The 13,970-nt window shown below is 44.0% G+C and overlaps 1 protein-coding gene across 5 annotated transcripts in view; it reads right to left on the reverse strand.

Annotated features, from left to right (window-relative positions):
- Window positions 1–6,589, reverse strand: part of ZMYND8 (zinc finger MYND-type containing 8) — a 61,959-nt gene extending 55,370 nt beyond the window's left edge. For 2 of the 5 annotated variants that reach the window (XM_069953741.1, XM_069953743.1), the window contains exons 1-2: window positions 6,212–6,587; window positions 4,495–5,419 (exon numbers count right to left, since the gene is read on the reverse strand). In XM_069953741.1, coding sequence (XP_069809842.1) covers window positions 4,495–4,508 — 14 coding nt within the window. In that variant the 5' untranslated portion in view covers window positions 4,509–5,419; window positions 6,212–6,587. Of the gene's footprint in view, window positions 1–4,494; window positions 5,420–6,211 lie in introns of all 5 variants that reach the window. The other 3 variants (XM_069953740.1, XM_069953738.1, XM_069953742.1) reach the window with 3 other exon arrangements.
- Between the last annotated feature and the right edge of the window lie 7,381 nt (window positions 6,590–13,970).

Genomic DNA, 13,970 nt, shown 5'->3' on the forward strand with positions numbered 1-13,970 from the left:
CATATCCCTAGGGTCGGGAGGCCCTCATACACGCTATACTGTAGGACTGCAGCAGTATGACAATGTATGGGGACCCGAAGGCCTGAGCTGTCTCACTGCAATCCTGAGAAACTTATCAAAGGCTGAATGTACAACAGGTGAAGGTAATGTAGTGCACCCGACCCATCATCATGTGACCGATATCAGCCGCTCCTCTTATAACGCTCCAGTACTGATATAACCTCCTATTACATCCTATGTGACTGATATCAGCCGCTCCTCTTATAACGTTCCAGCACTGATATAACCTCCTATTACATCCTATGTGACTGATATCAGCCGCTCCTCTTATAACGCTCCAGCACTAATATAACCTCCTATTACATCCTATGTGACTGATATCAGCCGCTCCTCTTATAACGCTCCAGTACTGATATAACCTCCTATTACATCCTATGTGACCGATATCAGCCGCTCCTCTTATAACACTCCAGCACTAATATAACCTCCTATTACATCCTATGTGACTGATATCAGCCGCTCCTCTTATAACGCTCCAGTACTGATATAACCTCCTATTACATCCTATGTGACCGATATCAGCCGCTCCTCTTATAACACTCCAGCACTAATATAACCTCCTATTACATCCTATGTGACTGATATCAGCCGCTCCTCTTATAACGCTCCAGTACTGATATAACCTCCTATTACATCCTATGTGACCGATATCAGCCGCTCCTCTTATAACACTCCAGCACTAATATAACCTCCTATTACATCCTATGTGACTGATATCAGCCGCTCCTCTTATAACGCTCCAGTACTGATATAACCTCCTATTACATCCTATGTGACCGATATCAGCCGCTCCTCTTATAACACTCCAGCACTAATATAACCTCCTATTACATCCTATGTGACTGATATCAGCCGCTCCTCTTATAACGCTCCAGTACTGATATAACCTCCTATTACATCCTATGTGACTGATATCAGCCGCTCCTCTTATAACGCTCCAGTACTGATATAACTTCCAGATATTACATCATATGTGACTGATATCAGCCGCTCCTCTTATAACGCTCCAGCACTGATATATCTTCCTATTACATCATATGTGACTGATATCAGCCGCTCCTCTTATAACGCTCCAGCACTGATATAACCTCCTATTACATCCTATGTGACTGATATCAGCCGCTCCTCTTATAACGCTCCAGTACTGATATAACCTCCTATTACACCATATGTGACTGATATCAGCCGCTCCTCTTATAACGCTCCAGTACTGATATAACCTCCTATTACATCATATGTGACTGATATCAGCCGCTCTTATAACGCTCCAGCACTGATATAACCTCCTATTACATCATCATGTGACTGATATCAGCCGCTCCTCTTATAACGCTCCAGTACTGATATAACCTCCTATTACATCCTATGTGACTGATATCAGCCGCTCCTCTTATAACGCTCCAGCACTGATATAACCTCCTATTACATCATATGTGACTGATATCAGCCGCTCCTCTTATAACGCTCCAGTATTGATATAATCTCCTATTACATCCTATGTGACTGATATCAGCCGCTCTTATAACGCTCCAGCACTGATATAACCTATAGGGATATTACATGATATGTGACTGATATCAGCCACTCCTCTTATAACGCTCCAGCACTGATATAACCTCCTATTACATCATCATGTGACTGATATCAGCCGCTCCTCTTATAACGCTCCAGTACTGATATAACCTCCTATTACATCCTATGTGACTGATATCAGCCGCTCCTCTTATAACGCTCCAGCACTGATATAACCTCCTATTACATCATATGTGACTGATATCAGCCGCTCTTATAACGCTCCAGCACTGATATAACCTCCTATTACATCATATGTGACTGATATCAGCCGCTCCTCTTATAACGCTCCAGTATTGATATAATCTCCTATTACATCCTATGTGACTGATATCAGCCGCTCTTATAACGCTCCAGCACTGATATAACCTATAGGGATATTACATGATATGTGACTGATATCAGCCACTCCTCTTATAACGCTCCTGTACTGATATAACCTCCTATTACATCCTATGTGACTGATATCAGCCGCTCCTCTTATAACGCTCCAGCACTGATATAACCTCCTATTACATCCTATGTGACTGATATCAGCCGCTCCTCTTATAACGCTCCAGTACTGATATAACCTCCTATTATATCATATGTGACTGATATCAGCCGTTCCGCTTATAACGCTCCAGTACTGATATAACCTCCTATTACATCATATGTGACTGATATCAGCCGTTCCGCTTATAACGCTCCAGTACTGATATAATATCATAAGTGATGGATATCAGCTGCTTCCCTAACATACTGTCTTGCTTTGTATAGGTTTGATATAATAGGATTCATTGGTTGTGCCTGCATGTTTGGGTGGTAATGGGAGACCCTGACTATAATGCTCCTGCACCGATATAAGAGCCTGTAGTGGGGTCTATAGGAGGGGAAGGTATATGCAGCTCTGATCAGGGACTTCTGCTAGGTCCTGGCCAGTACAGGAGCGTTCTGCCATTAAAGACGTGAGTCACCAACATTCAGGGAAACTTCTAGAATCCCCATCCTCCCCAGTTCTCAGCTGTTAACCAGCTCTGTGCTGCCATTGGTTCAGGAGACTTACAGGACATCCGATTGGTCGGACAGGGCAGGAGGTTTAATTTTTTTTTTTGTTGCTCCTTCCTCCCTCTCGGACATCTTGCTGCAATGCAGACATCTTTACTATATCTACGTAGGAAAAACCATGGTCATTCCTTATAACTGTGGGGCCATAATCCAACACAGCAGGCCGTAGAAAACACTGGGGCATGTAGTGCAAATCATGTGACACCTATTAAGTGAAAGGCATTTAAAGGGAAACTATCAGCAGGTCTATGACAAATCTAACCTGCTGACATCTCCCTATAAAGCTGATATTCATTAAAGGGGTACTCAGGCGAAGATCTTTTTCTTTAAAATCAACTGGTTTAAGGAAGTTATACAGATTTGTAATTTATTTCTATACAAAAATTTCCAGTCTTCCAATACTTATCAGCTGTATGTCCTGCAGGAAGTGGTGTATTCTCTCCAGTATGACACAGTGCTCTCTGCTGCCACCTCTGTCCATGTCAGGAACTGTCCAGATCAGGAGAGGTTTTCTATGGGGATTTGCTGCTGCTCTGGACAGTTCCTGACATGGACAGTGGTGGCAGCAGAGAGCACTGTGTCAGACTGAATGAATACACCACTTCCTGCAGGACATACAGCAGCAGTAAAGTACTGGAAGACTGGAGATTTTTTGGGATGGAATGAAAGTAAATTACAAATCTATATAAATTTTTTATATCAAAGATTTTCACGGAGTACCCCTTATAGAGGGACAGGTTAGCCAGGGGCAGATCGGTGCTCTGGTGTGTGTGTGTGTGGGGAGGTTACAGTCCCACCCCCAGTGCTCCAAACCGCTGTATTAGCCGAGGATATAACCACAAACTATGCGGAAACGTCACCAAGGATGAGTGTAAGAAACTTGGTTTTGGAAGAACTGTTCTTAATAACAAGAGCAAATAAAATCACCGCAATCAGAGATAGAGGCAAAACATCTAAGAAGGTCCCGTCGGCCTGAGCGTCTGTAAGGACACAGGGAGCTGACGCCATTTTCTAACAAGATGGAGTCTGTAGGTGACGTCGATGACGCTGGCTCCATTTTCTACCGTCTCCGAGGGTTCCACGAGGGTGAATATCAGTGACAGCCGCCATCTGCCCGCTTGTCAGGTCATAAATTAATTACACTGGAGAAATCAATTAGTAACAATAAATCCTGGTACAGGACAGGCCTGATGCATACAGGAGCTGCAGCCATAAGGGATGGAGAGGGTTAACCTTATGCAGCCCTGACGTATCATCACTAGCCCACCCGCAGGAGACTGCCCCCCGGTTATAATTATTAATATTAGAGATGGAAGGGTCACTTCTGGAGAAACCACATCCTCAGGACAACCTACTGGGGCCTGGTGACGTACAAGACCTCCAAAAAATCTCAAAAAATAAAGATAGTGCCCTGACAATACATTAGAAAATGGTAGGAAGTAAAGCAAGAGAAAGTACGTAAAGAAACGAGAGGCAGAGCAACATCACGTCCACACGAGCAATGCAACCATCTTGTTTCCTGCCTCTCATAAATAACACAGGCTAACTCACCTCCATGTTACAGGAAACAATCCCCCCAGCCCACGCCATAAAAATAAAGTCATAGGGATCGATAGGGATTACAACATTAACCCTTTGTAGAGGAGAGAGGCCTGCACCCACTGACAGGCAGTAACAGCTGCACCACAAAGGGTTAACAGTAAGAATCCTTCCACCATTAAAGCGCCTGCCCGGTAGAACAATCCATGGACTATCTACGGTCATGCCTGTGGAGAGATCAGCGTGTTATTACAGCCGTGCAGCTTGTATACTTACAGTTTGACATCCATTTTGGTTGGTTCCTCTCCTCAGGAAGTCATATATATCCGGAACAAAAAAAAATTCTCCAAAAACCCAAAAAATTGGTAAAAAGCAAAATAAATCATGAGCGTGCAGGCTGCGGCGGTCGGCAGGGCTCGGAGTTAACCACAGAAAGGCTTCAGATACAGTGGTATCTCAACAATCCGACAGATGCAAGCTAGGCCCCAGACGTTATGTCAGGCGTGAGGGCTGGGAGAGTCCTTGTAGTCGGTGTTAAGGGAACAGTCCTGGATTCACGTGGCTCTTGTCCTTCAGGAAGTTGCTCTGCTTGGTGGCCTGTACGTCAGCTGAAGGCTGGAGCTGAGGGAGCCTCCATGTTCCTCTGAGCAGCTTGTGACACACGAATACACAATAATGCAGAGATCTTCCTTGGTGAACAGGGGAGGAGGAGGGGGGCTTTGTGCACAGACCCTCCACTCTTTACAAGTAAAGTTACTTGAGCAGTGTAGCCCAGCACCTCTCCTATAAGCAGCAATCCCTGGCTAATGGCCTCCCAACCATGTGATCCCTCCACAAAGTCAAAATGGAAAACACTTTGCTGGTTTTAGTGAATTTGAGGCGAGAAGTCGCAGAGATGCAACCTGCAAAAGCACAGTGTCCGAGAGATGGGAATAAACTACAGAAAAAACAAGCTGTGGCTTACCTGTGTGGATGCATTGTTACAGTGTTATATGTCAATACTTATAAAACATGGAGGACAGACTCTCAGTTCTCAGACAGAAAGGGCTTGGCACTTCAGCCTGATGATCAGACTCCCCCGCTGATGCAAGCCGGGGCAGGATTGGAGGCTTTCGGGAATCCACATGTAATGCTTCAGGCCATTGGCTCAGCCACTTCCTGAGTGATTATCTTTGTACAGCTCTTGCAGGCAGGAGCCATCCTGTGCAGAGAGAAAGAGACAGGCTGGGTTAGGCCTGCAGATCTGGAGGTGAACACACAGAGCACACTGGAACATATAGAGATCTGGCACACACAGAGCACTGGAACATATAGAGATCTGGCACACACAGAGCACTGGAACATATAGAGATCTGGCACACACAGAGCACTGGAACATATAGAGATCTGACACACAGAGAGCACTGGAACATATAGAGATCTGGCACACACAGAGCACTGGAACATATAGAGATCTGGCACACACAGAGCACTGGAACGTATAGAGATCTGGCACACACAGAGCACTGGAACGTATAGAGATCTGGCACACACAGAGCACTGGAACGTATAGAGATCTGGCACACAGAGAGCACTGGAACATATAGAGATCTGGCACACACAGAGCACTGGAACATATAGAGATCTGGCACACAGAGAGCACTGGAACATATAGAGATCTGGCACACAGAGAGCACTGGAACATATAGAGATCTGGCACACAGAGAGCACTGGAACATATAGAGATCTGGCACACAGAGAGCACTGGAACATATAGAGATCTGGCACACACAGAGCACTGGAACATATAGAGATCTGGCACACACAGAGCACTGGAACATATAGAGATCTGGCACACACAGAGCACTGGAACGTATAGAGATCTGGCACACACAGAGCACACTGGAACATATAGAGCCCTGGCCATTGGCAGACACACAATGACACCCACCACCCCCTCCTCAATGATACACTATAGTGGCATTCATGGGAACACAAACAAATAAAAGCAAACCTGTGAGGCCTGTCCCCGAGCTGTGAGTCCAGGCAATGTAAGGAACACGGGCCCTCCCGGGACACAGGGCCAGCACTGGGGCCGTCACATCTGCTCAAGAAACCTTTTATTCCCCCATCCTCCAAGGCCGAATGAAACTGTCCTTAAAGCAACACAGAGAGGAGAGAGCTGAGGAGAGAGGCCAGCTTCCTGGCTGCAGATTGCAGAGCATTAACCCCGCGTCGCCTGTGCTCTCCGCAGGAAGGCCTGCCTCTGCCTGCAGCCTCAAGACAAAGGCGGAAGGAGGCTTCTGCCCCAATTGTTGTTTTAGGCATTGTGATGTAGAGAGGGGTGATTGTGTCCCGTCATTACAGTCACATACCAGACAGGACACTCAGCCGCCTCCTATACACAATATATAGGAGGGTATACACATTATATAGGAGGAAGGTATACACATTATATAGGAGGAGGGTATACACATTATATAGGAGGAAGGTATACACAATATATAGGAGGAAGGGTATACACTATATATATATGAGGGTATACACATTATATAGGAGGAAGGTATACACATTATATAGGAGGGTATACACAATATATAGGAGGGTATACACATTATATAGGAGGAAGGTATACACAATATATAGGAGGAAGGTATACACATTATATAGGAGGGTATACACATTATATAGGAGGAAGGTATACACAATATATAGGAGGGTATACACATTATATAGGAGGAAGGCATACACTATATATAGGAGGGTATACACAATATATAGGAAGGTATACACATTATATAGGAAGGTATACACAATATATAGGAGGAAGGGTATACACTATATATGGGAGGGAGGGTGTATATATATATATATATATATATATGAGGGAGGGTATACACCATATATATGAGGGTGTACACTATAGGAAGGTATACACCATATATATATAGGAGGGTATAGACAATATATAGGAGGGTATCCACAATAAATAGGAGGAAGGGTATACACTATATATGGGAGGAAGGTATACACAATATATAGGAGGGTATACACAATATATAAGAGGAAGGGTATACACAATATATAGGAGGGTATACACAATATATAAGAGGAAGGGTATACACAATATATAGGAGGAAGAGTATACACTATATATATAGGTAGAAGGGTATACACAATATATAGGAGAAAGGGTATACATAATATATATAGAGGGAAGGGTATACACAATATATATATATATATATATATATATATATATATATATATATATATATGGGAGAAAGGTATACACAATATATAGGAGGGAGGGTATACACTATATATATGAGGGTGTACACTATAGGAAGGTACACCATATAAATATAGAAGGGTATACACAATGCCTAGGTGGATGCTACAGGTATTTGTGCAGCCATCGGCCAGGATGCTTTCATCCAGAGCGGTAGTCGCATCATCAGAATGACTCTCAACACACATACAGTGGCTTCCAGGCGGCCACACAATGGTCCAAGAACAGCACAGAAAGCCAAAGGATGCATTATTCAGCTGACTGTCGATGGTCAGCTGTTTTGTAGGTAAGGCTATGTTTGAACATAGCGGTGAACCCACTCATTCACCAATAGCCACACAATATTGCTGATCAATCCTGACAACATTGTGCAGCTACTGGTGAACGTGTGGCGATACTTCAGCCGTATTCAGCATTAATCACGCAGCCTAAGGCTATGTTCACACAAGGTAAGTTCTGTATTAATCATGTTGTTCAACGGCAACAACGGCCGTGATTACTACAGAACTTACATTGTGCTGCAGGATGAGGGAATCCCAGCCGGAGTGTATACACATAGTACATTTATACATACACATAGTATACGCTCCAGTCGGGATTGCTAGCGGTGCTGCAAAAAACTGACAAGTCAGTTTTCTGCGGCCACTATTCACTGAATAGCGGCCGCAGAAAACCTGTCAGTGCACACTATGGAGCGTGCAACTCCGTCCTCACGCCTGCATCCCAATTCATCAAGAGTGATCCTCTCTGACACCGGCAGCTCCATGACAAGGCCGGGTCACGGCACGGCCAGTGTCTTACGCCATGTGAACATAGCCTAAAGCTGACGCTTACCTATAAACCCGCCACCATGAAAATCCTACCTCAGCCTCCTCTTATACAGAAGACTCATATATAAATCCATGTAGGAAAAGTATAACTCATTGAAGAAAATCTGATTGGAATCCTAAAGACAACAGGGATTTCAGTCAATATACAGTACTAAGCTCCATAAGGCAGGTTTGTGTGTTTATACAATGGATTTCTCATTGGAATACTCATTATTATCCATGGAATAACACAATTCCTAACTAATAAATCATGTGTCACAGATGGGCATAACACCTTTAAACACGAGTGCAAAAGCCTATGCATATAAATAATACAAAAGACCAAAGAAAAAACGCATATTCACATTACAATGTAAACTTTATTTGAAAATAACCTATACTAATAATACTAAACAATTTCTTTTTCATTCAAATCAACTGGTGCCAGAAATTTGTAATTTAATTTTATTTAAAAGATCTCAAGTGTTCCAGTACTTATCAGCTGCCGTATGTCCCGCAGGAAGTGGTGTATTTTCTCCAGTCTGCCACAGTGCTGCCACCTCTGTTCATGTCAGGAACTGTCCAGAGCAGTAGAAAATTCCCATAGAAAACAGCTGATGAGTACTGGAACACTTGAGTTTTTTTAACAGAAGTAAACTACAACTCTCTGGCACTTTCTGGCACAAGTTGATTTGAAAGAAAAACTATTTTTTGTGAACAATCCCTTTAAAACCACCTACAACATGAGACCATGTATCCAGCATGATACCCTTAAGGCTCACAACATGGAAGACTCAAATAATACCAACAATGATGAAAGTAGATGAAGAATAAGGGCAGAAGGGTCGGGTGGGAGGACAATGAAAGAACCGAAACGTGGAACAGCCCAGAACCCCAGCAATGTAGGATGGTATATGTAGCAGAGGTAGATGGTGCAGTGTGTGGTCAGGCTACACGGACCCTCTCCGGTCTGTCCTCATACATGTTCACTTAATAATTTATTATCTAATTTCTGACCTTTAAAAAAAAAATTTGTTCACACATTAATCATCTATATAAAGTGAATAGGGACACAATAATCATAACTACATGTCTGCCCCCTAGTGGCCACCTACAGAACTGCGGCCGTCTGCTAGATAAAACTATAGATGGGAATTTATTCAATTTCTGAACCCCCCCAATTATCGCTACCAAGAAGGGACATCGGTGACCCTGGAATTAATATCCCATTGAGGAAAGCAAAGACTTTAACAACAGACTCACTCACCCAAAGAGCTCTATGTCCAGGCAAGATGTCAGGGTCTGTATACAGCAGGGACATAAGAACCAAGCATATGTTTTGCCCCCTAACTAGAAAAAAAGAAAAAAGAAAAAAGCATAGCTAGAGCAAAACGATTAGACCATGACAAGCTCTAATGCATCCCCTCATTTGTTGTACGTAACCTGCACCCACAGATACCTCACAGCTACCCACCATAAATTAGGGTCCATTTACACAGAAAGATTATCTGACAGACTTTCTGCCAAAGATTTGGAGCCAAAGCCAGGAAAAGACTATAAAACAGAGATCAGGTCATAAAGGAAAGCCTGAGATTTCTCCTCTTTTCAGATCCATTCCTGGCTTTGGCTTCAAATCTTTGGCAGATAATCTGTTAAATAATCTTTCTGTGTAAATGGACCCTTACCCTTACACCAATCTACATACAGAACAGTCATGAAAAATATCAATATACAAAAACCAAATATTCCCACCGTATATACCTACAACATGGACCATGTAAGTCACATGTCATTGTGACACAATGAGCTCTGCAGGGTACAATCACATCACCATAAAATAGAACAGTTGTATCTAGTGATTACAGGTGATGTCTCCTCTGTAGTTACATCCCGGGATTACAGGTGATTTCTCCTCTGATTGTAGTTACATCCCGGGATTACAGGTGATGTCTCCTCTGATTGTAGTTACATCCCGGGATTACAGGTGATGTCTCCTCTGATTGTAGTTACATCCCGGGATTACAGGTGATGTCTCCTCTGATTGTAGTTACATCCAGGGATTACAGGTGATTTCTCCTCTGATTGTAGTTACATACGGGGATTACAGATGACGTCTCCTCTGATTGTAGTTACATCCAGGGATTACAGGTGATGTCTCCTCTGTAGTTACATCCAGGGATTACAGATGACGTCTCCTCTGATTGTAGTTACATCCGGGGATTACAGGTGATGTCTCCTCTGATTGTAGTTACATACGGGGATTACAGGTCACGTCTCCTCTGATTGTAGTTACGTCTGGGGATTACAGATGACATCTCCTCTGATTGTAGTTACATCCGGTGATTACAGGTGATGTCTCCTCTAATTGTAGTTACATCCCGGGATTACAGGTGATGTCTCCTCTGATTGTAGTTACATCCAGGGATTACAGGTGATTTCTCCTCTGATTGTAGTTACATCCGGGGATTACAGGTGACGTCTCCTCTAATTGTAGTTACATCCCGGGATTACAGATGATGTCTCCTCTGATTGTAGTTACATCCGGGGATTACAGATGACGTCTCCTCTGATTGTAGTTACATCCGGTGATTACAGGTGACGTCTCCTCTGATTGTAGTTACATCCCGGGATTACAGGTGACGTCTCCTCTGATTGTAGTTACATCCGGGGATTACAGGTGATGTCTCCTCTGATTGTAGTTACATCCGGTGATTACAGGTGACGTCTCCTCTGATTGTAGTTACATCCGGTGATTACAGGTGATGTGTCCTCTGATTGTAGTTACTTCCGGGGATTACAGGTGACATCTCCTCTGATTGTAGTTACATCCAGGGATTACAGATGACGTCTCCTCTGATTGTAGTTACATCCAGGGATTACAGGTGATGTGTCCTCTGATTGTAGTTACATCCGGTGATTACAGGTGACGTCTCCTCTGATTGTAGTTACATCCGGGGATTACAGATGACGTCTCCTCTGATTGTAGTTACATCCGGGGATTACAGGTGATGTACCCTCTGATTGTAGTTACATCCGGTGATTACAGGTGACGTCTCCTCTGATTGTAGTTACATCCAGGGATTACAGGTGATTTCTCCTCTGATTGTAGTTACTTCCGGGGATTACAGATGACGTCTCCTCTGATTGTAGTTACATCCGGTGATTACAGGTGACGTCTCCTCTGATTGTAGTTACATCCCGGGATTACAGGTGACGTCTCCTCTGATTGTAGTTACATCCGGGGATTACAGGTGATGTCTCCTCTGATTGTAGTTACATCCGGTGATTACAGGTGACGTCTCCTCTGATTGTAGTTACATCCGGTGATTACAGGTGACGTCTCCTCTGATTGTAGTTACATCCGGGGATTACAGATGACGTCTCCTCTGATTGTAGTTACATCCGGGGATTACAGATGACGTCTCCTCTGATTGTAGTTACATCCCGGGATTACAGGTGACGTCCCCTCTGTAGTTACATCCAGGGATTACAGGTGACGTCTCCTCTAATTGTAGTTACATCCGGGGATTACAGGTCACGTCTCCTCTGATTGTAGTTACGTCTGGGGATTACAGATGACATCTCCTCTGATTGTAGTTACATCCGGTGATTACAGGTGATGTCTCCTCTGATTGTAGTTAAGTCCGGGGATTACAGGTGACGTCTCCTCTGATTGTAGTTACATCCGGTGATTACAGGTGACGTCTCCTCTGATTGTAGTTACATCCGGGGATTACAGGTGATGTCTCCTCTGATTGTAGTTACATACGGGGATTACAGGTGACGTCTCCTCTGATTGTAGTTACATCCGGGGATTACAGGTGACGTCTCCTCTGATTGTAGTTACATCCAGGGATTACAGGTGATGTCTCCTCTGATTGTAGTTACATCCGGTGATTACAGGTGACGTCTCCTCTGATTGTAGTTACATCCCGGGATTACAGGTGACGTCTCCTCTGATTGTAGTTACATCCGGGGATTACAGGTGACGTCTCCTCTGATTGTAGTTACATCCGGTGATTACAGGTGATGTACCCTCTGATTGTAGTTACATCCCGGGATTACAGGTGACGTCTCCTCTGATTGTAGTTACTTCCGGGGATTACAGGTGATGTACCCTCTGATTGTAGTTACATCCGGTGATTACAGGTGACGTCTCCTCTGATTATAGTTACATCCCGGGATTACAGGTGACGTCCCCTCTGTAGTTACATCCAGGGATTACAGGTGACGTCTCCTCTAATTGTAGTTACGTCTGGGGATTACAGATGACATCTCCTCTGATTGTAGTTACATCCGGTGATTACAGGTGATGTCTCCTCTGATTGTAGTTAAGTCCGGGGATTACAGGTGACGTCTCCTCTGATTGTAGTTACATCCGGTGATTACAGGTGATGTACCCTCTGATTGTAGTTACATCCGGGGATTACAGGTGACGTCTCCTCTGATTGTAGTTACATCCGGGGATTACAGGTGATGTCTCCTCTGATTGTAGTTACATACGGGGATTACAGGTGACGTCTCCTCTGATTGTAGTTACATCCGGGGATTACAGGTGACATCTCCTCTGATTGTAGTTACATCCAGGGATTACAGGTGATGTCTCCTCTGATTGTAGTTACATCCGGGTATTACAGATGACGTCTCCTCTGATTGTAGTTACATCCAGGGATTACAGGTGACGTCTCCTCTGATTGTAGTTACATCCGGGGATTACAGATGACGTCTCCTCTGATTGTAGTTACATCCGAGGATTAGAGATGACGTCTCCTCTGTAGTTACATCCAGGGATTACAGGTGACGTCTCCTCTGATTGTAGTTATATCCGGGGATTACAGATGACGTCTCCTCTGATTGTAGTTACATCCAGGGATTACAGGTGACGTCTCCTCTGATTGTAGTTACATCCGAGGATTAGAGATGACGTCTCCTCTGTAGTTACATCCAGGGATTACAGGTGATGTCTCCTCTGATTGTAGTTACATCCAGGGATTACAGATGACGTCTCCTCTGATTGTAGTTACATCCGGGGATTACAGGTGACGTCTCCTCTGATTGTAGTTACGTCCAGGGATTACAGGTGACGTCTCCTCTGATTGTAGTTACATCCGGGTATTACAGATGACGTCTCCTCTGATTGTAGTTACATCCCGGGATTACAGGTGACGTCTCCTCTGATTGTAGTTACATCCAGGGATTACAGATGACGTCTTCTCTGATTGTAGTTACATCCGGGGATTACAGGTGACGTCTCCTCTGATTGTAGTTACATCCGGGGATTACAGGTGACGTCTCCTCTGATTGTAGTTACATCCGGGGATTACAGGTGATGTACCCTCTGATTGTAGTTACATCCGGTGATTACAGGTGACGTCTCCTCTGATTGTAGTTACATCCGGGGATTACAGGTGACGTCCCCTCTGTAGTTACATCCAGGGATTACAGGTGACGTCTCCTCTGATTGTAGTTACATCCGGGGATTACAGGTGACGTCTCCTCTGATTGTAGTTACATCCGGGGATTACAGATTACGTTTCCTCTGATTGTAGTTACATCCGGGAACTACAGATGACATCTCCTCTGATTGTAGTTATGTCTGGGGATTACAGATGATGTCTTCTCTGATTGTAGTTACGTCTGGGGATTACAGATGACGTCTCCTCTGATTGTAG

This window comes from Dendropsophus ebraccatus, chromosome 14 (assembly GCF_027789765.1).
Source record: "Dendropsophus ebraccatus isolate aDenEbr1 chromosome 14, aDenEbr1.pat, whole genome shotgun sequence".
Classification (NCBI taxonomy): domain Eukaryota; kingdom Metazoa; phylum Chordata; class Amphibia; order Anura; family Hylidae; genus Dendropsophus; species Dendropsophus ebraccatus.